This window comes from Macaca thibetana, chromosome X (assembly GCF_024542745.1).
Source record: "Macaca thibetana thibetana isolate TM-01 chromosome X, ASM2454274v1, whole genome shotgun sequence".
In the NCBI taxonomy this organism is placed as follows: Eukaryota; Metazoa; Chordata; class Mammalia; order Primates; family Cercopithecidae; genus Macaca; species Macaca thibetana.
In genome coordinates this window covers 48,489,768-48,515,006 of record NC_065598.1, presented here as the reverse complement: position 1 = coordinate 48,515,006, position 25,239 = coordinate 48,489,768, and the positions used below count along the sequence as shown (strand labels likewise).

The following is a 25,239-nucleotide window of genomic DNA, read 5'->3' as shown; positions in this document are numbered from 1 at the left end:
GGTAGCTCTGGAGAAAAGTGGAGAGTGACAGAGGAGAGGTCATTCTGTCAGGGAAGAAAGCCCCTGATCAGAGGCGGCTGCCTGTCAAGCTACACATTTCCCAGGCTCCCTTGCAGCTATGGCAACCACATGCACAGTCCTGATCAATGAGAGGGCAGCAGAGGTGGGGCATCCAGAGGGCTCTTAAAACAGGGCAGCCCCTGGCCCGGGAGCGGTGGCTCACACCTGTAATCCCAGCACTTTGGGAGGCCGAGGTGGGTGGATCATGAGGTCAGGAGTTCGAGACCAGCCTGCCCAACATGGCGAAACCCCATCTCTACTAAAAATACAAAAATTAGCCAGGTGTGGTGGTGGGCGCCTGTAATCCCAGCTACTCAGGAGGCTGAGGAAGGAGAATCACTTGAACCTGGGAGGCAGAGGCTGCAGTGAGCCAAGATCGTGCCACTGTACTCCAGCCTGGGCGACAAGAGCAAGACTCCATCTCAAAAAACAAAACAAAACAAAACAAAAACGGGGCAGCCCCGGCCCTTCCCCATCCTTCCTCTTCTTGACTCAGTAAGGCTGTGGTGGTCAGCTCGGGATCATAAGGTGGCCATGAAGACAAGTCCTGGAAACCTCAGGTCCTACTCCCTTGAGCTGCCAAAGCAATTCTCACCACGTGGGAGAAATTCAACTCTCAGACTGTCCTCCAATTTCCCACCTCCGGTCAATGGCAGGCACCCCTTCTGCCAAGAAGCTACCATGACCACCACATTCAAGTTAAACGTGGACCTCCCGCCATCCCGTCAGGCCAATGAGACAAATGGGGAAACAGGCCTGGTGAGGTACTTCCTGCTAGTTTTCTTGCCTTCTCAGCCTAGGGTGTGGGTGTGGCTGGGACTGGCTGTGAGGCCCCTATTTCTAAGGCAAGCACCCATTTTCTCATGGATTCTACCATTTCATCTCCCATGGAGCCAGTCAAAATGGCTGCTCTATTTTCAGTTAGTTTTTTGGGGGCAATGGATGGGTAGGGGATTGACCTGACAGAGACCCACTCCCTCTTTCCTTCATTACTCATTGGCTCTGCTGGCCAGGGATGTGGGGTTCTCCACCTGCTCAAAGTCAAAAGGCTTTCTCCAGGTTTTTTAACAGCTTGTACTTTATTATATATGCAACCTTGCCATACCTGCCAGTTAACTCCCCTCCCGCCAATGTTATCCTCGTGATATCAGCTCCCTCTTGGGGCCACTGAGCTGCCCCCCTTTCCTTCTGGGTTGGAGTAGTGGTACCCCTCAAGCAGGCAATGGGCAGGGGGAGATCCACAATTAATCGTCGCAGTTCTCTTAAAAGTATTAACACTTAAATAAGCACTCTTGGGGAGTTGCAAAGGATATTCAGGATGGGATGCAGTGGGAGGCTACCCCTCATCCAAGGTACAGGCTGGAATGAGCTACAGCTGGTCTATCGTGGGCCTCAGAAGGTGAAGAGGGACCGTATTCTGGGGCTTAGTGTGGGTGGGGCATATCCTCCCCAAACTTGTTCTGGTGGGCGATGTTCTTCACATCTAGGAGAGCCTGAGGAGGAGGCAAGAATAGGGCAGGTGAGAGAGAGTGAGGACCCCTCTACCTTGGCTGCAGGGCTGCCCCCACTCCAGCCCTCAACCACTCTGTCTTCTGGACTATCCCACAGCCCCCGCCCCATGCAAAATAATCACATGAGGCAGCCATGCAGAGGGGCCTGTGGTCTCCCTTTACCCAATCACAGAAGGGGTGTGTGTGTGTGGGGGGTGAGTGTGCACGTGTTGAAGGGTCTACCCAGGGCCCACCTGGTGGTGGACATAGGCCTGACAGTAGTAACACCAGGTTGACAGGTCGATGTAGCTGAGGACCAGCGGGTGTCCAGAATTTTCATGGTGTTGGAGCATGTGGCCATTGATGTAACGACCACAGTAGACCTGAGGTTGGGGGTGTGAGTGTCAGGTGGGGGTCAGCACCCCCCTGTAGTTCCAACCTCCGCCCCATCCCCTTCCTCTGCTCCATACCTGATAGCAAGAGAGACACACCCAATTCTCTTGGATTGTTCCACAGTCCCCACAAGGTTGGGTCACGTCTAGGCCTGCTGCAGGTATGGGGCATACTGCCACCAAATGGGGACACCAGGGCAGTGGTGTCACAGCATAAAATATGGCCTGGAGTGGGTGGATGAAACTGAGTAAGCTGAAGACCCCATCTCCCCATTATATGTTTATTTATCACATGCTCCTACCTGGAGACACAAAGTGGCAAGAGAAGGAAGCCACAGTCCCAGCCTGAGCTCACCTGATCAGTGAGGCCCCTAGATCCCTGCATCAGCATCGCATCAGCCATGTCCTGACCTCCAGCTGCCTCTCCTAGTAGGTTCTCCTCTCCTGGGGCCTGAGATTCTGAGGCCCCCTGGACACGCAGAAGTAAGAGATGTATCAGAGAAGCCTGATTCTTGCCCCTTCTTGCCCCTACCTGGGTGTGGTGGGCCTTACCTGAGATTTGCTGCCTAGCTCCAAGGTCCTGAGATTCTCAATCAGTGTACTGGGAGATATCTGGGGTGTAGTTCCCTGCACAGGTGAGGTTGGGGGGGTCTGGTGGTCTGTGCTCGAGGCTAGAGGAGTTTGGATCAGCTCGGTGCCCCCTGGAGCCTCCTCTGACGTAGTCTGGTCCAGTGTGGCTCCCTCCATGGCTGCCTCCGAGGTGGTCTGGGCCAGTGTAGCTCCTCCTACAGCCTCCTCTGAGGTAGTCTGGCCCAGCGTGGCTCCCCCAACAGCATCCTCTGAGGTGGTCTGGTCCAGAGTGGCTCCTCCCACAGTCTTCTCTGAGGTGGTCTGGTCCGGAGTGGCTCCCCCGACAGCCTCCTCTGAGGTGGTCTGGCCCAGCATGGCTCCCCCAACGGCTGCCTCAGAGATGGTCTGGGCCAGTGTGGCTCCCCCTGTGGCTGCCTCTGAGGACTGGTCCTGAGTGAGGGCCACCACAGCTGTCTCTGACTTAGTCTGGCCTGGAGTGGACTCTTCCCCAGATGATGCCGAGGTGATCTTTCCCATGCCTGCTTCCAGAACCTTCTTTTCTCGTGTGGTCATCCGCTCAGCTAACCTAGGTTTGGCTGGTTGGGGTGCCTTCTTGGTGACCAACTTAGAACTGGAGGGTCCCTCTCTGTCTTCTATCTCTGGAACCAGGGAGGGAGATCCTTGAGTGTGGGTACTGTCCTCCTTCCTGCCTCTAATCCCTGCCCCCCAGCCCCCTCCTTCCCTGAGTTCCCTCCATCGCCCCCAAATCCACTCACTCATGACCCGTAAGCTGCGCCAGTATCTGCGATGGACTTGGATGGTCTCAGTGATTGAGGCCAGGGCCCCTGATAGAGGGGGCCGTGGCAGGGTCAGCAGGGGTGGTGGGTCTCCAAGGAGGGAGCGAGTGCAGGCAGCCATGGACTCTGAGATGGATGTCAGGTTATAGCCACCCTTTGTTAAGGAAAAGGGGAGGGAAAAGTATGGTGGGGGTTCATTGGGGAATTTGGAGGGAAACATGTCCTACCTCCCCAATCCTCCCTACTGAGCCCTGCAAGTCTGGAGAGGGAGGGGGAGTACTGGGAACAAGTGAACAGAACCCACACCTGTAAGATGGGCAGCACCCATTGTGTAAGGTGGTTGTTATGGGGAGTAAATTGTGATGTAAAGTGCAAGATAACGATACTGATAAAAGCATTAGTAACAGCTGACATTTATTGTTTGCTGTGTGCCAGACCTGATTTTAAGTACTTCATGCATATTAACTCAATCCTCACAACCACAGGTGCTCAATCTATACAGGAACTTGCCTTCATGCCATACAGAAATCCGTCTTCACACTGTCCAGGAACCCCTGGCCTCACATCATACAGTAACCACTGACCTGACCTGCACAAGACGACTGCTGTGAATCCATACAAAAGACCCTGCCCTGACCTAGTACAGGAACAACTGGACTCCCTCTCCACATGGACTCCTGTATTGACTTTTTTTTACATTCCACAGGAATCCCAGTTGCTATTCTTTTTACAGATAAAGAAACTGAGGATCAGAGTGGTTAGATGACTTGTCCGAGGTCATAACAGCTGAAGAGGCAGCACTGGGGTTTGAACTTGGGCTCTCTGATGGAGTCATCTGTGTTCTTAACTCCCACCGTGTCCTGTCACAAGCAGTACTGGGCACACAGTAAGTGGGACTTTTTGCAAGCCAATTAATTTCTCTGTGACTTATTTTCCTCATCTGTAAAGTGGTGAAAATAACAGCACAGGCCAGGCATGGTGGCTCACCCCTATAATCCCAGCACTTTGGGAGGCCGAGGCGGGCAGATTACCTGAGGTTAGGAGTTTGAGACCAGCCTGGCCAACATGGTGAAACCCCATCTCTACTAAAAATACAAAAATTAGCCAGGCATGGTGGCATGTGCCTGTAGTCCCAGCTAGTCGGGAGGCTGAGGCATGAGAATTGCTTGAGCCCAGGAGATGGAGGCTGCAGTGAGCTGAGATTGTGCCATTGCACTCCAGCCTGGGTGACAGAGCAAGACTTTGTCTCAAAAGGAAAAAAAAGAGGCAGGTACGGTCGCTCATGCCTGTAATCCCAACACTTTGGGAGGCTGACGCGGGTAGATCACAAGGTCAGGGGTTCAAGACCAGCCTGGCCAACATGGTGAAACCCCATCTCTACTAAAAATACAAAAAAATTAGCTGGGTGTGGTGGCAGGCACCTGTAATCCCAGCTACTTGGGAGGCTGAGGCAGAGAACTGCTTGAACCCAGTGAGCCGAGATTGCGCTACCGCACTCTAGCCTGGGCAACAGAGCAAGACAACGTCTCAAAAAAAACAAAAAACAAAAAAAAAAAGAAAAGAAAAGAAAAGAGAATAAGAGCACAGAAGGTTGCTGAGCCGATTAATATCTGAACAATGCATAACAGTAACCAGGGGCCAGGCGCGGTGCCTCACGCCTGTAATTCCAGCACTCTGGGAGGCTGAGGTGGGTGGATTTCTTGAGGCCAGGAGCTCAAGACCAGCCTGGCAGACATGGTGAAACCCCATCTCTACTAAAACTACAAAAATTAGCCGAGCGTGGTGGCTGGTGCCTGTAATCCCAGTGATTCAGGAGGCTGAGGTAGGAGGATCACTTGAACCCAGGAGGTGGAGGCTGCAGTGAGCTGAGATCGTGCCATTGCAGTCCAGCCTGGGTGACAGAGTGAGACTCTGCCTCAAAAAAAAAAAAAAAAAAAAAGAAAAAGAAAAACAAAAGAACAAAAAACCAGATCCAATAGATTCAGCATTTACCATATGCCAGATATTCCTCCATGATTAGCCTGCCTCATAAAAATGAGGAAACTGAGGCACAGGGCATGGGGATACTGGGCCATTTACAAAGGTCAGTGAATTTCCTTTGTCCCAGGAACTTGTTAGAGGCAGTTTAGGTAGAGTAAAAAGTACAAACCCTGGAGCCAGGCTGCATGGGTTCAAGTCCTGGTTCTGCCATCAGTAAATGTGCCATCTCAGGCTAGTCATCACACCTCTTTGTGCCTCAGTTTCCCTGATCTTGAGAGAGGAAAATGAGGTAAGCTGACCCTACCTCATAAGGCTGCCTTGCCAAGTAACTGAATGAATAAGACACATGAAGTGCTCAGAAGAGTGCTCTGTACATAGTGAGCACTCAATTAAGGCTGTTAATGTTGCTGTTATTCTTATTACTACCCAGTATGTGCCAACAATCCCAGGCAGGGACACTCAAAGGAGATTTCAGGAAACTGTCCTGAGTGATGGTGCCAACATTTCCAAACTACCCTCCCACTGTGGGAAGAGGGACCAAGAGAGAATTACCTCTAGAATAAGGATAATGCGACCACTGGCAAGGCCCATCAGCAGGTGGGTGAGGTGGGCATAACCCTCAGGTGACACCTGGCAGCCCCCCAGCGGGTCCCCCCGTGCAGCATCAAAGCCAGCTGAGACCAGCACCAGTTCTGGGTTAAACTGAGGCAGGGAGAGAAGAGATGTATAAGCATGAGGGTGGGGGCTTTTGGTAGATAGTAAGTGATGCCGACCCAGAGACATGGAGAAAAGGACAAATGAAGACATGGAGATGCCAGTCAGAGAGATGGAGACACAGGATCTGCAGACTGGGAGATGCAGAAGCAGAGACTGAAAATGAAGAGGGGAAGAAAAGAAATACAGACTCAGAAGAAACAGATGCAGACTTAGAGACCTGGAGACAGTAGAAAGGGACAGATGGGGACATGAGACATAGTCATGAGACATGAGACAGACTCAGACGTCAAGAGAGTGACATGAAAAACAGAGAGACAGAGACATGTCCTTACACACACACACCCCAGGGTCAAATGTGGGACACACATACACAACATATAGAGTTTTATATACATAGTGTCAAAGAGAGGTGTTTGCACACTTCCATAACAGAAGATGGCAATGCAAGTGCCACACACAGAGAAGATAGTCACACAGAGCCACAAGTACTGCCACACACAGTCCCATATAGACCAGTACTACATATCTGCACTAGTCATGTACACACACACACACACACATAGTTCTCAAAGAGGACAATAACCCACAGCCACCCTGCAGAGTCACATACACATGCCATTACCACACAGCCACAATGGTGACATGCACTCTGGTGTGTCCACAAGAGCTGGTTACTTGCACATACAGTTGTACACATACAGAAGGCTGTCCTGGCCACCCGCGCATGTGCAGATCCAAAGATGCACATCAGCGCCCAGGGTGACAGAGCGGTGCTCACACCCCCGCCCTCCCTCCCAGAGTCAGCCATACGCAAGCCACTAGCCCCCCAGCTCACACAGAGGGAAGGCAGCTACCTCCCAGTCAGAGACACACACATAAATAGCCAGGGCAGACAGCCAGACAGTGACTGCTGTAACACACAGCCTTTCACATCCAGAGGGTCCCACACAGGCTGTCACAGAGATGGTTGCATTTAGTGACATACAATATCACACCCATCACACAGAGAAAAGGTGAGAAATACCTGCCTGCACAGAGTCGCACACACACATACTCAAGCACTTGTGATGGCACACACACAACACAGATCCAGCCAGGACACGGGCCACTGCTGCATAGTCAGAAGGCCCTCACACACACAGCCAAGATAGTCACCCACATAGTGTCACACAGAGAAGGCAGTCATATAGTCACCTGTGCACAGGCAAATACACAACGTGATCACAGTCACCAATTGCCCCGGTAGCCTCATTAATCACCCATGGGCTGTCTCATATCATCAGCCACCTGGCAGTCAGACGCACACATGCTGAGGAGGCAGGTCCAGGCTGCCACCTGCACAGGCATGTCACATACATCCTGCGATCTATCCTGAGCTGTACCTCGTAGGCAATGGGAAGCACCAGGCGATGCCAGGCAGCTAGGTAGTCAGCGTCACCCATGCGGGGCCCGTTCCATGCCACGTTGACGGTGAAGCCTGTGCCAGCAGCCCGGCCGATCTGGCTGCTGGCACCCTCATCCCCCATGGGGAAGAAGGTGCCATGATCATAGCGGTGCAGGGACACATATAGCACACTGCCGGGGAGGGGGTAGGAAGGGGGCCATGGCTGGTTAGGGGCTCCAGTACCCCTGAGGTGCTCACCCACCTCCCTGATCACACTGCGGCCCCTGATTGCAGCCCCTTACCTGGGGTCATCCTCAAACATGTGCTGAGTTCCATTACCATGGTGGACATCCCAATCCACAATCAGGATCCTGGGGAGAAGACAGCACCTCAGTAACCTAGGATACTCACCCCCTGGAAGAGGGCTGGGCCAGACCCCTGGGGTCTGTAGGGGCATTTAGTGCTGAGTGGCAGGACCCTAGTCCTATCAGTTAAGGAGAAAAGTCTGATCCTGGTTCCCGAGGGCTGCCCTGTAGGCCTGAGCAAGTGCTCGGGGCTGGGCCCTGGGCTCTTCTGGGTCATTGCTAGGGAACTGGACCCTGCGCCTTGGGCAGCTAATGCTGGGGACTGGTTCTTGGGTCTTCTGGAGTATGCATCAGGAGCCTGGACCTGGGTTCTGTCGAGGCAGCTGCTATAGGCCAGAAATGCTGGGGTGGGACCCTGAATCCTGTTTTATAAGCACCCAGGTAATATGATCTGGGGGTCCTATCTAAATAGGCACTGAGAGGCTCCATCCTCAGTCCTTCTCTGGGTAAGGGCTGTACCCTTACTTCTTTCTGGGGAAGTCCTGGGGAGCTGGACCATGGGGCATGATGAGTAAGCAATGGGCTGGGGAGAGCATCCAGGTCCCCACAAGGATCAGGATTTGGGGGGTCCCCAGGGAGTCCTTACCGCAGGGCACGCCCACTGATAGCCTGGGCATGGCGAGCAGCCACAGCCACGGAGTTGAAAAAGCAAAAACCGCAAGCTGCATCCTGCTCCGCGTGGTGTCCTGGGGGACGCACCACAGCAGCACCATTCAGAACCTAGGAAGCAGCAGGGTGCTAAGATCGGACAGCCTGCCCTCCAGCTCACCCTCACCTTCCTTTCTTCCTTCTTCTTTTTTTTTCTCGCTCTGTCGCCCAGGCTGGAGTGCAGTGGTGCTATCTAGGCTCACTGCAAGCTCCGCCTCCCATGTTTACGTCATTCTCCTGCCTCAGTCTCCTGAGTAGCTGGGACTACAGGCGCCCACCGCCACGTCCGGCTAATTTTTTGTGTGTTTTTTAGTAGAGACAGGGTTTCACCGTGTTACCCAGGATGGTCTCGATCTCCTGACCTCGTGATCCGCCCGCCTCGGCCTCCCAAAGTGCTGGGATTACAGGCATGAGCCACCGTGCCCAACCTTTTTTTTTTTTTTGACACAGAGTCTCACTCTGTTGCCCAGGCTAGAGTGCAGTGGCACAATCATGGCTCACTGCAGCCTTGACCTCCTGAGCTCACCTCAGCTTCTCAAAGCACTAGGATTACAGATGTGAGCCACCGCACTTGGCCACCCTTCCCTTTCTCCAGTTCCTTCCATTATTACTGCAGCCTCTAGGCCCGCCCCCTCCTGTGCCCCTCCCCATGGCCCCTTTCCTCAGGCCCTGCTTGACTCTCTCAGAGCCTCCAGAAACAGCAGGTGGCCCTCTTTTTCTATTCTCCCCAGGTCCTCCTCTCCCCAGCCCAGAGGACACACCTCTCCCGAGAGCACAGCCTCCACCAGGCGGCAGGCAGCGCCAGTGGCAAGCTGTGCACAGGCGAAGGTACTGGGGCAGATGTAGATGGAGTCAAAGTTGGAACTCTCACGGTGCAGCTCCCGGGTTTTCATTTTCTCTGTGGCCCGGAGATGACCCACATACTCAGCACTGGAGGTACAGAGAGGCGCACCGGCAGGACAGTGAGGAGGGTCCATCCCCTCCCTGGACCCCACCCGCAAGACAGGAACTTCAGCCCCTCTCAAGTCCTGCAGCAGCTCCCTGGGAGGGGAAACCCAAGCTCCAGCCCCTGAGACCTCATCCACAGTCCTGGGAAGCCACCCACCCCAGGCACCAGGGTCTGACCTGTGGCAGGTGAGCAGCTCAGCCTCTGTGGCGGGGCGCGGTGTCAGGGTGAGGCAGCGCCCAGCAAGGCCCAGCTCCTCCAGACGGCACATGATCCGCAAGATGCGCTGTGGTACCTCAGGGTGGTGGCTAGCAGTAGGGAAATGAGAGGTAGGGGCTTAGTGCCTGATGGGGAGGGACCCCCAACACCTACTCATCCAGCCCTCCAAATGCCTACCTGTCCCACAAGTTGCAGTGATTCATCATACTTTGGTCATAGACCAGCCCTGTGCGAGACTGTAGCACTGGCCACGTCAGGATTGGGAGCACAGGGGGCTCCCAGGGTCCTTCCTCCTCATTCTCCTCTACATTGTCCTCCTCCATGTTGTCCCCCTCCACGGTCTCAGCTACAAGGGGGAGGCCACGTTTGTCCTACCCTCTCACTCTGAATCCCCGTCATACTCTGGAACTCAGGTGACCCCAAATAGAAAATGGGGTGGGAGGCCTGAAACTAGGGCCCAGGGAGAGAGAGGGCCTGACCCTCTACCTCCAAGGCAGCCCAGTAAAGTCAGAGAAAGTCCGAAGACAGTCTGCCCCAGGGCTCCATCCCACGTCCACCCCACACCAGGCCCATACCCCACTTCCTACTTGATCTCACAAGAACCTCCCAGAAGGGCTCAAGGGCTTCCAGAGCACAGGAGACTGAAGCCTGGGCACTGCAGGGCAGGGCAGGGAGAAAATATGAGGTCAAGGAATGTGGGCAGGCAGTGAGGCTCCCGCTTTCCCCTCCTCCACTGGGGCTCACCTCCGGCAGGGGGCACCAGGTGACTCCAGCATGGGGCAAGGGTCTCCCAGAAGGGTGTGGAGCGAAGCACTGACACCTTCAGCCAGGGCGCGGAGGTTGTAGCCACCCTGGGGCAAGGAGTTGTGAAGGGGGATCAGGAAAGGACCAGACATGACCAGGGAATAACAATAATGATGATAATAATAAGAGAGTGCATACCAAATGTCAAGCAACAAGGAACTTAGAAGGGGGCCTCATTGAATTCACTGGACAATGATATGAGGTGATTACCATTATTATGCTCGTTTTACAGAAGGAAAGCGGAGGCACAAAGAAGTGAAGTGACTTATGCAAGGTTGTCCAGCTAGTAAGTGAAATGCTGGGCCAGGAACTCCTTTTGGACTTGAAAGCTTCGTTCTTAAGCCCTCCAGGATCCACAGGCTGAGGGACGAAGGTGAGTCACTCACCTCCAGAGACAGTATCAGCTTGCCTCCTGCCAGACCCATGAGCAGGTGGGTTAGCTGGGCGAACCCTGCCGGAGTGGCGGCCATCTCACCCTGGGGGGACATGGAGGGTCAGTCTGGCTCCGTGCAGCCCATCTGCCGCCCCAGGGAGCCTGCCTTACCTTGGGGTCCCCTTGCAGGGCATCAAATCCAGCAGCCACCAGGACCAGCTGAGGCTGGAACTGAAGGGGGAACAGACTCCATGAGGCTACCTGCCCTCACGGCCTAACCTCCAAGGCCACTCCTCTCCCCCAACACACCCCAGACCCCCAGGACCTCGAGGGCGACTGGCAGCAGGACGTGCAAGAAAGCAGCAATGTAGTCAGCATCCCGCATCCCCACCTGCAGACACAGGAGTGTAGTGGGGAATGTTCAGCCACCTGTCCCGAGCTGCTGACAGAAGGGCGGGGCTGGGCCTCACTTTGGGGACAAAGGGTGGGTGGATGCTGACCTGGTTCCAAGGCACATTGATGGTATATCCTTGGCCTTGGCCGAAACCTGTGGTGGACCAGTTAGAGGCCTTCAGGTGGGGCCAGAACCTACCCTGCTCATAGCGGTGGATGGAGAAATAGAGGACACTGGGGGCAGAAGAAAAAGAGGTAAGAGAGTTGGAGAAGAGTCAATCCCCATAGACACTCCCAACCCAACAGTTGCCAGTTTCCTCTACCACTCATTTCCCCATTCAACCACTCGTTCATTCTCTCATTCATTAATTTCCCCATTAATTATTTAATCTATGAATCCATTCTTCCATTAATTCACCCTTACATTCAGTCACCAATTTAATTATCTTACCATTCATCCATTCTTATCTTTATTTATCCATTACCTCACTCACTCATTCATTTAGTCTCTCACTAGAACCTCTTCCTCAGCAAACATCACTGCCCCCTCAGTGCCCACCCAATTTCAGGCTCAGCTCTAGGGTCTATCCCAGATCATGGGGGCTCCTGACTCTGTGGGGTATTCTAGATCATGTCTGCCCACTACCTGCCCCTATGACAAAGGTAGTAGTAACAGCAGGTCAAACACTGTGACACTGGAGTCCCAAATGGAGCATGGGGCTCTTAGCTGCGGGGAGCTAGCTAAGGCTGAAAAAAGCCTCAAGCCAGGCTGGGGAGTTGGGTGATTCTCTAGCAGGAAGTAGAGAGACCTGGGGGGAAGGGGTGAGACTTGCTTCTGTGGGTGGAACTGGAGACGGGGTGCTGGCTGGGGCTGCCACAAGGCCAGTGAGAGGGCAATTCCTTCTCCCCAATGCCTTACAGGTCACCTCTACTACTTCTTCTATTTTATAGGCAAGAGAGTGAGCACTCAGAGGGATGAGATGGACCGACATGCAAAATAGATACTGAAAAGATGCGATGCACGTGTTTTAACAGAAAGCCCAGCAAGGGGCCATGGGAGGGCTTAATTCTGACTGGGGAAAGCAAAATGAATAATCTATCATCCATCCATCCTTCTATCTGGTCATTTACCCCCTGCCTTGTTCCAGAGAGGATCTAAGGCAGCTTTTTTAGGGAAATGCAAGAAATAGTGGTATGCACTGAATCTAGACAAACTTAAGAGTCACATTTTAATGTGTTGATAATGTAGTTGTGAAATTTAATGCAAGTGATATAAAAAGATTCTTAAAATTGAGGGAAAAGAGCTTGGAATTTGGGAATAAAAACATGCAAAAGCTCTGGTCTTGAGTGGGTGGAGGATGATTGTTTTATTTTTGACATTGATAGATAAATCTTGGTTCTAAACTTTTGGTAAGTTAATCATTAGAGGAAGAGAAACACAGTAGGACATAAAAATTATCATCAGGGGCCGGGTGCGGTAGCTCACACCTGTAATCCCAGCACTTTGGGAGGCCAAGGTGGGCAGATCACTAGAGGCCAGGAGTTGGAGACCAGCATGGCCAACATGGTGAAACCCTATCTCTACTAAAAATACAAAAAATTTTCTGGGCGTGGTGGCATGTGCCTGTAATCCTAGCTACTTGGGAGATGGAGGCAGGAGAATTGCTTGAACCCAGGAGGTGGAGGTTGCAGTGAGCTGAGATTGGGCCACTGCACTCCAGCCTGGGAGACGGGCGACAGAGTGTGACTGTCTCAAAAAAAGAAAAAAAGAAAAGAAAAGAAAAGAAAAAGAAAAAAAAATCATCGGGGAAGACAGCAATAAAGAAAAGATCTGAAGAAAGCTGACTCTAAAAGAGAGCCATCAAAGTCAACAAACAACAGAACTAGCACTCAAGGAAGCTAAGTTTAAAAAGAAAACAGAAGGGAAATTCAAAATAAGTTCAACCACCTTCAAGTTAAATGGTGGACTGATAGCACGGGTTTACCTCACCCTCCTACCACCCCGGTCAAAATACAGTAAAGAAATTTTAAATAAACAGCAACCCAGAAAGAGAGAGTGGAAGAAAGGATGTCAGAGAATAAGAGACTTCAATGAATTTCTAGAAAGTAGACTTTGAGATTCCAGGAGCCCCAGGGTGCTCTGTCTCATGCTGAGCAGGATAAGGGGGCACCCAAGATAACCTGAGGTTTCTTTTCTGGAGAAATCCAGTACAGATCCAGGTCAATGCACACAAAATCCCTTCTGAAGAGCCCCACCGAATCACCAATGCACCAAAGTTATTTGTTTCTTTTAACTACTTAGTTTTAGATCATCTGCTTTCCTTGTCTTCACAACAGCATTTTAAGGACTGTCCAGTTTGTCTCCCTGCTGCTGGAGTTCAGAGACTGAGAGATGGGGAGCTGGGAGATTCAAGGGTATGGACATGTTCTTTTTGTTTGTTTACACATGTTTGTTTATAAGGAAGAATGCACTGAATGTGCACACAATGTTTCACATCTGTGTGTGTAGTCAATAGTGTACCCACGAAAGAACACACAGCTATAGCCTCCTATGCATTTATTCAAACAAAAAGAATGATTAATGATATTAAACAATTCTTTGAATGACAGACCCTTGGCAGATTGAGAAAATAATTCTTGTTAATTTTCAGGTATTGATACTAAGGTAATGCTTTTCTAAAAAAGTATACTTATGTTTTAGAGATGCATTCTGAAATATTTACAGGAGAAATTATATGGTAGGTATCTGGGATTAGCTTTGAAGGAAAACAGGAAGAGGGCAGTGGGTACAGGTATAGATGAAATGAGATCGGCCAATGAGTTGATAAATGTTGAAGCATTCAATTCCAGAAGCCAGAAATGAACAAAATAAAGAATGTAGTAGGAAAAAAATAATAAAGATAAAACCAGAAAAATTAATGAAGTATTAAAAACCCACCATAATAAAACAGTAGAGATGACCAACAAAGCCCAAAGCTAGACTGGGAAAGGTAAGTAGAACAGACACACCTTTGGCAAGGCTGAGGGAAAAGAGATGCTACCCCAAAGAAGAGGCCTCCTTTGTTCTGACATCTGGCAGGATCCCATCTAATGCCCGGGTACTTGCCCACACTCGCTAACGTTGCAACCTGTCAGTGGACATTCCCTGTCCCCATTCTGGGGAAATGCCTTTCAGGAAAACAGATCTACAAACACCGCAGCAGCAGCGTAGTCCTCTGCTCCCTACAATGGGCCTTCATTCTTGGGTATAAATAGCCAAATAAGGATTGCTAGACATTTGAGGGAAACCATCAGCATAAAAGAGAAGGACCAAGAAAAAATAATTCAACCAGCCTCAGAATAAAGAGACATAATTCAGACAACAGAAGAAACTTAAGGCACTTCTTTTTTTTTTTTTTTATTTAAAGACAGGGTGTCCCTCTATCACCCAGGCTCGAGTGCAGTGGCACGATCTTGGCTCACTGCAACCTCCGCCTCCTGTGTTCAAGTGATTCTCCTGCCTCAGCCTCCCGAGTAGCTGGGATTACAGGTGCGCACCATCACGTCTGGATAATTTTTGTATTTTTAGTAGAGATGGGGTTTCACCATGTTGGCCAGGCTGGTCTTGAACTCCTGGCCTCAAGTGATCCACCCACCTCGGCCTCCCAAAGTGCTGAGATTACAGGCATGAGCCACCACGCCCGGCTGGCAATTCTAATTCATACTCTATAAAAACAAGATCAGGAATGAGAGGGCACAGAAACAGAGAGGAAGAAAGAGCTTTTGGAGTTTAACAGAATATCTAAATACATAATTCAACAGAAGGGCTTGAGGATAAAGTTGACAAAATCTCCCAGGTCACAGCAAAAGAAAAAAGAGACAGAAAACATGAGATAAAAAATAAGAAGCCTGGGCAATATGGTGAGACCCCGTCTCTACAGAAGATTAAAAAATTAGCTGGGTATGCTGGTGTGCACCTGTAGTCCCAGCTACTCAGGAGGCTGAGGCATGAGGATTGCTTGAGCTCGGGAGGTCGAGACTGCAGTCAGTCACATTTGTGCCACTGTACTCCAGCCTGGGCAACAGAGCAAGACCTTGTCTCAAATAAATAAAAAAAAAAACTCAAAAAGAGATAGACATAGAGGATCAACCCAGGAAGTCTAACATCTGACTAACAGAAGTCCTAGAATGAGAACAGAGAAAACAAAGAAGAAATTATCAAAGATCTAATAGAGAATAATTTCCAAGAATTTAAGAAAAGCATGAATCTTCAGATGTAAAATGTCTACCTACTACTGAGCAGAGTGAAAAGGCCAGGGTAAAAGTTTAGAACATCAAGGCTAGGTACAGTGGCTCATGCCTGTAATCCCAGTGCTTTGGGAGGTTGCAGTGGGAGGACACTTGAGGTCAGGAGTTTGAGACCAGTCTGGGCAACATAGTGAGACCCTGTCTCTACAAATAATTTAAAAAATTAGCTGGGTGTGGTGGCACATGCCTGCAGTCCTAGCAACTTGGGAGGCTGAGGCAGGAGGATTGCTTGAGCCCAGGAGTTTGAGGTTACAGTGGGCTATGATCTCGCTGCTATACTCCAGCCTGGGTGACAGAGTGATACCCTATCTAATAAAAAAAAAAGAAAGAAAGAAAGAAAAAAGAACACCAAGATAACCTTGCAGAGCAGAAAGTAGATTACTTGTAAAGGAATGAAAAGCAGACACCTGTCAGGAACACTGAATGCTGGAAAATAGTAAAGCAATGTCTAGAGAACAACCAACCTAAATTGGATTCTTTTTTTTTGTTTTGTTTTTTGTTTTTTGTTTTTTTTTTTTTTGTTTTTTTTTGAGACTGAGTCTGGCTCTGTCACCCAGGCTGGAGTGCAGTGGCCGGATCTCAGCTCACTGCAAGCTCCGCCTCCCGGGTTTACGCCATTCTCCTGCCTCAGCCTCCGGAGTAGCTGGGACCACAGGCGCCCGCCACCTCGCCCGGCTAGTTTTTTGTATTTTTTAGTAGAGACGGGGTTTCACCGTGTTAGCCAGGATGGTCTCGATCTCCTGACCTTGTGATCCGCCCGTCTCAGCCTCCCAAAGTGCTGGGATTACAGGCTTGAGCCACCGCGCCCGGCTTAGATTCTTCAGATGTAAAATGTCTTGGATAAGTGGATTCCCTGTAGTCAGCTGGGTAGAAGGCTAGATAAAACAACTACTACAGGTTGAGCATCCCTAATCTAGAAATCTGAAATGCTGTAAAATTCTAAACATTTTTTTTTTTTAGATAGGGTCTCGGTCTATCACCCAGGCTGGAGTGCAGTGGTGTGATCTCAGCTCACTGCAACCTCTGCCTCCTGGGTTCAAGTGATTCTCCTGCCTCAGCCTCCTGAGTAGCTGGAAATACAGGTGTGTGCCACCACGCCTGGCTAATTTTTCTGTGTTTTTGTAGAGACAGGGCTTCACCATGTTGGCCAAGCTGATCTTGAATTCCTGACCTCAGGTGATCCACCTGCCTCAGCCTCCCAAAGTACTGGGATTACAGGCATGAGCTACCGCGCCTGGCCCTAAAATCCTAAAGTTTTTGAAGGCCAACATGATGCTCAAAGAAAATGCTCACTGGGGTATTTCGGATTTTGGGTTTTCAGATTAGGGATGCTCAACCACTAAATATAATATAAATGTTTCAAAATCTGAAAAAATCTGAAATTTGAAATACTTCTGGTTCCAAGCACTTCATATAAGGGATAATCAACCCGTACTTAGTAATGTCCCCTACTCACAAGGACTTGCTCAATCACTTTCTGCAGGAAGGGTAAACTGGTCCCCTCCTGGAGGGAAGTCAGACAGTGTATACCAGACTTTAAAGTATGCTGACTTTTTGGCCCAAGCAATCCACTGTTAGAAATTCATCCTACAGATAGACTCAGAGAAGTGCAGAATTACATATTTACTAGCCTATTCACAGTAGAAGTGCCTGTAATAGCAAAAACTGGGAAGCATCTTAAAAGTCCTGGTGTTAAATAACCAGAAGTACAGTCATAAAATTGAATACTACAAAGAACAAGATACTTTAAGGGGTACTAACATGGAGAAATGTCCCAGATATGCTGTTAAATGAATAAAGCAAGTTGTCAAAGAACATGGGGAGAATTATTCCATTAGGCAGTGTTATTAATAATTATAACAATAATAATAAAAATTCAGACATCTGTAGAAAAAAATCTGTAAGGATATAACCTAAACTGTCAACACTTATTTTTGAGGTAATGGAAATTAGAGGAGACTCACTACTTCAGACACTTCTGTATTATTTAATTTCTTTAAACAAATAGTTTGTTATTTATTTATATTTATTTTTTACTATCTACTGAAAGGATAAACAAATTTGAAGCATTATCCTAATCAGAAAAAATAAAGCACTAATTTGAGGTTCACTCCAACTCAAGGGTTAATCAGTGAATAAGATCTTCAAATATTTGTGGGTCAAATCCCATCTCTCCCAGTTCTTCTCTGTGTGACCTCTTAACCTATAAGCCTCAGTCCCCCTATCTGTAAAATGGGGAACCCAACAGTCCCTGCCTCAGAGTGAAATTAGGAGAGACGGCAGACACACAGAAAGTAGCACAGATCCTGATCCCAGGATAGGCCCCATGAATGTGAATGCTTTTTCCTCCCTCTGGACCCCTTCTGGCTGGGCCTGTAAGGGTGGGAGGTGGCTGGGAGTCTAGCACCTAGGTGGGAGTTGGGGTATACCTGGGGTCCTGGTCGAAGGTGAACTGTGTTCCTTGACCGTGGTGCACATCCCAATCTACGATAAGGACCCTAGGAGCACGAGAGAGAGGGGACTCTGTGCAAGGGGATCAAGGTGAATCTGGGGGAAGAGCCCAGAGCAGGACACCCCACCCCATGCCACCCCCATCACATCTGCCCTCTGCTGCTGACCTCCGGATGCGGTGTTTCTGTTGAGCATAGCGGGCTGCCACAGCCACGTGGTTGAACATGCAATAGCCATCCATAAGACTGTGCTGGGCGTGATGTCCAGGAGGCCTGGGCAAGACAAGAAAGTAACAGCCTGGAGTGTGTGAGGGGTCCTCCTCTTCAGAGATATACTATCCCCTGCTCTCTAATCCTGGACCACCAATTCCTTTAATGCTGATGCCTAAAAATCTGCCGGGAACTGAGTAATGGAGCCCCTCAAACTCTCACCCCCTGCCAATCTACCCCTCTGTTTCCAAAGGAGATTTGAAAATGTTCATTAAAATGATAAAGGCTGGGCATGATGGCTCACGCCTGTAATCCCAGCACTTTGGTAGGCCGAGGCGGGTGGATCACGAGGTCAAGAGATCGAGACCATCCTGACCAACATGGTGAAACCCTGTCTCTACTAAAAATACAAACAACTAGCCAGATGTGGTGGCGGGCGCCTGTAGTCCCAGCTACTCGGGAGGTTGAGGCAGGAGAATCACTTGAACCCAGGAGGCGGAGGTTGCAGTGAGCCAAGATTGCGCCACTGCACTCCAGCCTGGTGACAGAGCAAGACTCCATCTCCAAAAAATAAATAATACATAAAAATAAAAATAAAATGATCAATGCATACATTCTCAAACCCAGTCACTCTGTTGCAGGAACTTAGCCCACAACCTATATTTTAAAAAGGGTGAAGTAACATTTTTATTTTATGTTAGTATAAAATAACATTTTGTTTTTATAAAGGTACTAGTATATTTGCTGTAGCATTTTTTCTTTTTTTTTTTTTTGAGATGGAGTCTCGCTCTGTCGCCCAGGCTGGAGTGTAGTGGCCGGATCTCAGCTCACTGCAAGCTCCGCCTCCCAGGTTTATGCCATTCTCTTGCCTCAGCCTCCCGAGTAGCTGGGACTACAGGCGCCCGCCACCTCGCCCGGCTAGTTTTTTGTATTTTTTTAGTAGAGACGGGGTTTCAGTGTGTTAGCCAGGATGGTCTCAATCTCCTGACCTCGTGATCCAGCCATCTCGGCCTACCAAAGTGCTGGGATTACAGGCTTGAGTCACCGCGCCCGGCCTGCTGTAGCATTTTTTTTAAAACAGCAAATGACTGAGGAGAACCAAAATGCCCATTAGTCGGGAGCTGATTAACAAAGAGTACATTTACACAATGGTGTTCTACCGGGCTCCAAGATACATGCTGTCAGAGAAAGGTTTCCAAGATGTGTAAGTGAAAAGATGGTACGAAGGGAGTATGTCGTGTTACTACCATTTGTGGTTAAAAACAGGGGAGGGAGGAGAAACCTTTTGCATTTCATCAATTCTGGGATGCCAACGATGATAAGATGTACCATGATTTTACATGCCAAAAACAATGCAGAAAATACTGCCAATGGAATTCTGAGATGTCACTGTTTGTAAGATGCATCTGGATTTCAAGATGTTACAGATATGAAAAAATGTACACCTTAGAATCAATGAAATATGGTATTTATTTCTTGAATAAGACTTTGTGGGAGGACACATGAGTCAGTGGTTCCAATGACTACCTCCCATGAGAGGAGGCAGGTGTCTGGGTGACAAGGATGGGAGACAGATTTTTAATTATATTCTCTTTTGTACCTTTGGATTCTTGAATCACATGAATATATTACCCATATCAATACATTTTACACTTGAAGGAAGGACTTTAAAACAATGTAAAAAGTCAAATGCTGGAGAGTCCTACCTAATGATGGCCATGCCATTCCGGATCTCAGCCCCCAGGACCGCATCCACCAGCCTGAGGACAGAGCCTGAGGCCAGGCAGGCACAGGAGTATGAGTTCTGGAGAGACAGTGGGGAGCCAGAGAGGGAGTGAGGGAGAGAACAGCCCTATCCACTCAGCTGCTTGCCCCAGGGTGGGGTGGGCATAGGGATAGGGACCCCAAGATTGCCACCATTCCCTGCCCCCACAGTTCTCATCCATACCGGATGCAGATAAACTGAGTCGTAAGTGTCTGCTAGGACGCGGAGTTCTCCCTCATTCATGTACTGAGTTGTTTCCATCAGATCAATATATTCTAGGCTAGACACAGATGGGAGATGAGATTCAGGGCCCTGTCTCTTCCCCACCTGAGCCGTCCACACACCAAACCCCTGGTCAAATTAGGGCTCGGCTCCCCCAACTGTCAACCTGAAGGAATAGCCGGGATTTAAGATACATTCTGTTTCTTCCCTAGCCCGCCTCAGTTCCAGTAATATTCTCTGCTCCCCTGCTCTAGCCATACCAAATCCTACTTTCAGGCCTTTGGCCACTCTTGTCTAGCTGTCTGTTCTTCCCTTCCCTCAGTCACCCTCTTCATCTGACTCACTCTTTTTCTCCTCTTAAAGCTCAGCTCAGATATCCACTCTGCCAAGCTAGCTTTCCTCGAGCCACACAGCACCAGGCCTCTAAATCTGGGTTCCTGCAGCCCCTGGGGAAACTGTCCACACATCCACCATCACTCTGTCCACACATCCACACATCCACCCGATCACTCTGTCCACACATCCACCATCTGTTCAATCAGATCATGATAACAGTAATAGCTCATGATGGACTGATGATACATCAGGCCCTGTTCTAAGCACCTGACACACATCGAACTCTCCTGAGGAACTTAAGTTTACTGGTTCCCTTGTTACAGGCGATGACATAGATTCAGAGAGGCTCAGCGACTTGCCCAAGGCTGGCCACAGAGACCATGACATTCCTTCCCAAAGCGTTTAGCTTGCCCTGGTTTGTCCAGGGCAGGCTCCTCCCCATCCCTACAAGGCTCCCAAGCCTTCACCTGTGAACCAACATCAGCTCTTCCTTTTCAGCAAACCGGGCCTGGGGAGAGATGAGGAATAAAGGCGGGATAAAGGGTTAAGGCATGGGCTGAGCCCAGGTCAGGTCAGCTCCCTGCCCTTTACCCAGAGTGTTGGCTTGGGGGCCTTACCTGAAAGGACACACAGCGATCTAGGAGGCCCTCCTGGATCAGTTGCTCTTTGATGGCATGGAGCCGCTCAGGGCCTTCCGGGAAGCTGGGGAGATGGAGACACAGTCACAGATGCATGGGGACACTGGGGAGCTCCACATCTGCTCTCTCCACATCTCCCCATCCACCCTTCCACAGCTGCTTACCCCAAAACTGTGGTGTGAGGCCGGGCGTGGTGGCTCAAGCCTGTAATCCCAGCACTTTGGTAGGCCGAGACGGGCAGATCACGAGGTCAGGAGATCGAGACCATCCTGGCTAACACAGTGAAACCCCATCTCTACTAAAAAATACAAAAAACTAGCCGGGCGAGGTGGTGGGCGCCTGTAGTCCCAGCTACTCGGGAGGCTGAGGCAGGAGAATGGCGTAAACCCGGGAGGCGGAGCTTGCAGTGAGCCGAGATCCGGCCACTGCACTCCAGCCTGGGCGACAGAGTGAGACTCTGTCTCAAAAAAAAAAAAACAAAAACCAAAACTGTGGTGTCAGTCCTGCCTTCCATCAGCTCTGGAGTGTGACCCTCTTCTCACCACTGCCACTGCTACTACTATACCCTCCTGCCTGGGCTGTGGTGGCATCTCCTCGGCCTCCCTGCTTCAACCCTCGCCACCTCAACAGTCCTTTCTGTGCATGACAGCCAGACACTGGTTAAAACCCTAATCAGTTCATGTCCCATTTTTTTTTTTGAGGCTCCCATCCCATTCTGAGTAAAAGCCAAAGTATTTCCCATGCCCAGAAGGCCCAAAACTGTCTGTTCTCCATCACCTCTCTGACCCCATCTCCTACCCCTCTTTCTTTCCTTTGCTTCGCTTCACCTACACTGGTCTCTTCCCTGGTTCTCAGTCGAACCAAATACTCTTCAGCCAGCCCTAGAACTTTACTCTAGCTGCCCCCCCAACCCTGCCTAGAATACTCTTCCTCCAACTGTCTCCATGACTTACTCCCTCACCTCTTCAGATCCCTGCTCGAATGTCAGTGAGGCCTGCCCTGACCAGCGTATTGAAAATTGAAGTCTCCTCCACTGTACTTTCTCCTACTATCCTCCCTTTACTGCTTCTCCATAACACTGCCCTTTTCTACCACAGTGCATCATTTACTTTTCGTTTATTTATTGTCTGTCTTCCCCCTTTTCCCTGAAGGCACGGGCTTTTGTTTGTTTTGTTTACTGCTGCATTCCTAGCTCCTCAATAGATGGTAAATAGGTATTCCATAAAAGAAGTCTTTTCCCATAGTAAGTTACTCTTAGGTTGGGATAAGGGATATAGATATTAATTGGTAAACACACAAGTATGACAATTAGCAAACAATGTCATGGGCTAGGAAAATAAGATCAGGTACTGGGGTAGGGTTTGGTCAGGCAAAACCTTCTCTGAGAAAGTCTCATTGGGATGTGAAAGGTAGCTGGAAGAGAAGGTTGAAAAGAATCTCTGGGAAAGGGGTTGGTCAGGGTACAGACCAGAGGTAAGAGGGTGCCTGGCATGTTGGAAGAACAAGGGGACTAGTGTGGGTGAGGAGGATTGGCTGATGAGGTCACAAAGTGATGTGGAGCCAGATCATGTGGAACCTTCGAGGCCACGATGAAGAATTTGGACTTTACCTTGAGGGCAACAGTTTGCCCTTAAAGCATTTTTTTTTTTTTTGAGACAGAGTTTTGCTCTTGTTGCCCAGGCTGGGGTATAATGGCACAATCTCGGCTCACTGCAACCTCCGCCTCCCAGGTTCAAGTGATTCTCCTGCCTCAGCCTCCCAAGTAGCTAGGATTACAGGTGCGTGCCGCCACGCCCGGCTAATTTTTGTATTTTTAGTAGAGACGGTGTTTCACTGCGTTGGTCAGACCGGTCTCGAACTCCTGACCTCAAGTGATCCACCTGCCTTGGTCCCCCAAAGTGCTGGCATTATGGGCGTGAGCCACTGTGCCCGGCCTCCTTAAAGTATTTTAACAAAGACATCATCTCATACGTATTTTTTTAGGTTGCTGCATGAACAGACAATAGAGGTGAGGCTGGAAGCAGGGGACCATGGAGGAGGCTTCTGCAAGTCTAGGTGAGTGATGATGATGGTGGCAGTAGAGGTGGTGAGGAGAGGTCAGAACATATAGTCAAAAAGATTTGCTGATTCTTTTTGAAAAGTAAAGCAAATGGGAGGTTTCATCCTTCTGTTTCAGTACAAACGTCTCTTCCTCTATAAAGCCTTCTGGGAAGCCTGGATACTAGTTTAGGATCCTCTTTTATACACCCTTGAATCCCCTGGTCTTTAGTCTGTTTTCATTAAACACATCATACTGCTCTTGGCTGTTTAATGATCTGCCCTCCTACTCATCAATCCGCTCCTAGAGAAAGGACCCTGTCTATTGTTTGGTACATTTGTATCACCAACTCTTGGCACACAATAGGCAATAAATGTTTGTTAGCTACACAGAAGAACCCTTTCAAGTGTGAGCCCTACCTCTCCAAATCATCTGCTTCCAGTATCCAGGCTGGGGTAAGAAAGGATTTATTCTTGCTAATGGGCTCTAAATGTGTGTATTTTTGTGTTTTGGAGACAGCCTGGAGGACCCAGCCTCACCTGTCATCCCAGAGGCAATGGAATTCATTTAACTGCTCATCCAACACCAAGCCAGTGCCAGCCAGTGCTTCAGCCTCAAGGTTCAGATCCTGCAGAGGAAAAAAAAAAGGACATACAGATCCATTTCAGGCCCTGAGTCAGAGGGAACTGTCCAGGGTTGGGAACCTTTGGGTTTTGATTGTCATAGGAGTCTAAACTGCAGCCAGGCCCTGCTCACCATCCCTTGCAGTCCCGCGATTAGGTCTTCTTCCATTGCTTGGCCGAGCTTCTTCATTTTGCCTTTCTTCTTTACCTCCGCTAGATTGGGGATGGAGCGGGGAACGGCTCCCTTTTTAATGTTTCGCTTCTGTGAATCAGAGAGAAGGGTCAGAGTCCAGGGAATGACCAACTTGCTCCCTCTCCCCCTCATGAGGGCGGGTCTAGGGCCTCACCGAAGTGACACTGGAGTCCTGAGGGGGAGATTGGGGGTTCTGCCTACTTCTTCGCTGCCTGGTTGTGGTAGAATCCTGGCCGGTTGAGGTCATAGTTGAGGAGGCTTGACCCCTGCCGCGGTTCTGGAGAGGTGGGAGGGTGGGTATGTGAGGGGGCTAGTGTGCCCTGAGGACCCCACCTCTCTGCCCTTTTCCAGGCTCCGCCCCCTCTATTAGATTCCATTCCTTACACGATCTGATTCTCCACAGCCTTCCAAACTCCGCCTCTCTCAGGCCTTCTCCCTCCACTCAGGTGGCCATTCTACCTGGCCCCGCCCGGTCCGCTAGACTCCACCCCTTTTACAGGATTCTCTTTGCCTAGTCTTGCCCTTTCACTGAGCAATGAGCCCCCTGGCTCACTCAGTCCGTTTTAAGGCCTGCCCTTTCCAACCAATCACCGCCCCTTCCACTCTCCCAAACCCCATTCCCAGACCCTCTAAGCCCGGCCCAGACCCCATTCCTTCACGAATCTGCCCTTTCGGCCTACCTCCCGGGATAATCACCCACCCTCTCACTCAGCCGGCCCCGGCCCCGGCCCCGGCCCCGGCTCCACCCTTAACGATTCACTTAACTCCACCCCTCATCGGGCCGGACCGGTACCTTCCACTCCGCCAGATCCCGCCCCTAGCGTTTCAACCAGCCCCGCTCCTCAGGGGACTGCCCCGTTCCTTCAACCAGCTCCACCCCCTGCCCAGACCCGACCGCTAACGTTTCGCTAACCCCCTTCAGCCAGTCCCTAGCCGCCTTCGGTCGGCCTCCGCCCCCTTCCCGCCTCCGCCGTCGACGCGCTGTACTCGCCGCTCCACTCACTGGACGCAGCCCCTTTCTCAAACTCCGCCCTTGGCTCGCTCCGCCAAGTTTCTGGCGACCCGTGGGGACGCGAGCGCCCTGGCCTTTCTTTTCCATTGGGCCTGGTCTCTCGACTGCCCGCCCAGATCCCGCCTCCAGAGGGGAGCGTGCCTCAAGGCCGCGCCCCTCGCGCGAGCCACACCTCTCGCGAGCTCACAGGCGGCGGGGGAGCGCGCCAGCGTGCTACGCCAGCTGTGCTGAGCCACACCTCTCGCGAGCTCACAGGCGTCGGGGCGGTGCTTCGGCGTGCTACGCCAGCTGTGCTGCGCTTGCGTAAAACGCAGGCGCCGGCAGTTC

At 50.4% G+C, this 25,239-nt stretch overlaps 1 protein-coding gene and 1 long non-coding RNA gene across 8 annotated transcripts; one reads left to right on the top strand and one right to left on the bottom strand.

The window, feature by feature from the left end:
• Positions 1-1,120: 1,120 nt before the first annotated feature.
• On the bottom strand, positions 1,121-25,036 carry HDAC6 (histone deacetylase 6). 7 transcript variants are annotated; one of them, XM_050775564.1, is made up of 29 exons: positions 24,814-25,036; positions 24,055-24,177; positions 23,841-23,969; positions 23,624-23,712; positions 21,026-21,110; positions 20,876-20,916; positions 20,034-20,130; positions 19,792-19,889; positions 18,044-18,148; positions 17,855-17,923; positions 11,246-11,372; positions 11,071-11,136; positions 10,917-10,976; positions 10,759-10,848; positions 10,313-10,419; positions 10,144-10,223; positions 9,746-9,914; positions 9,529-9,657; positions 9,165-9,333; positions 8,342-8,475; positions 7,693-7,761; positions 7,389-7,581; positions 5,842-5,991; positions 3,289-3,463; positions 2,495-3,171; positions 2,298-2,411; positions 2,021-2,167; positions 1,805-1,933; positions 1,121-1,553 (listed from the first exon to the last, which is right to left on the bottom strand). In XM_050775564.1, exons 1-29 carry the CDS (start codon positions 24,997-24,999, stop codon positions 1,485-1,487), a joined length of 3,876 nt encoding a protein of 1,291 aa, XP_050631521.1. In that variant the 5' UTR covers positions 25,000-25,036; the 3' UTR covers positions 1,121-1,484. The 7 variants fall into 7 exon arrangements, with proteins under 7 accessions (XP_050631521.1, XP_050631522.1, XP_050631523.1 ...); XM_050775565.1 differs by having other exon boundaries at positions 10,156-10,223; XM_050775566.1 differs by having other exon boundaries at positions 24,904-25,036.
• On the top strand, positions 22,732-23,675 carry LOC126945695 (uncharacterized). Its single transcript, XR_007722531.1, has 3 exons — positions 22,732-22,824; positions 23,030-23,101; positions 23,604-23,675. It is a non-coding gene; the product is annotated as an uncharacterized LOC126945695 (long non-coding RNA).
• Positions 25,037-25,239: the final 203 nt, after the last annotated feature.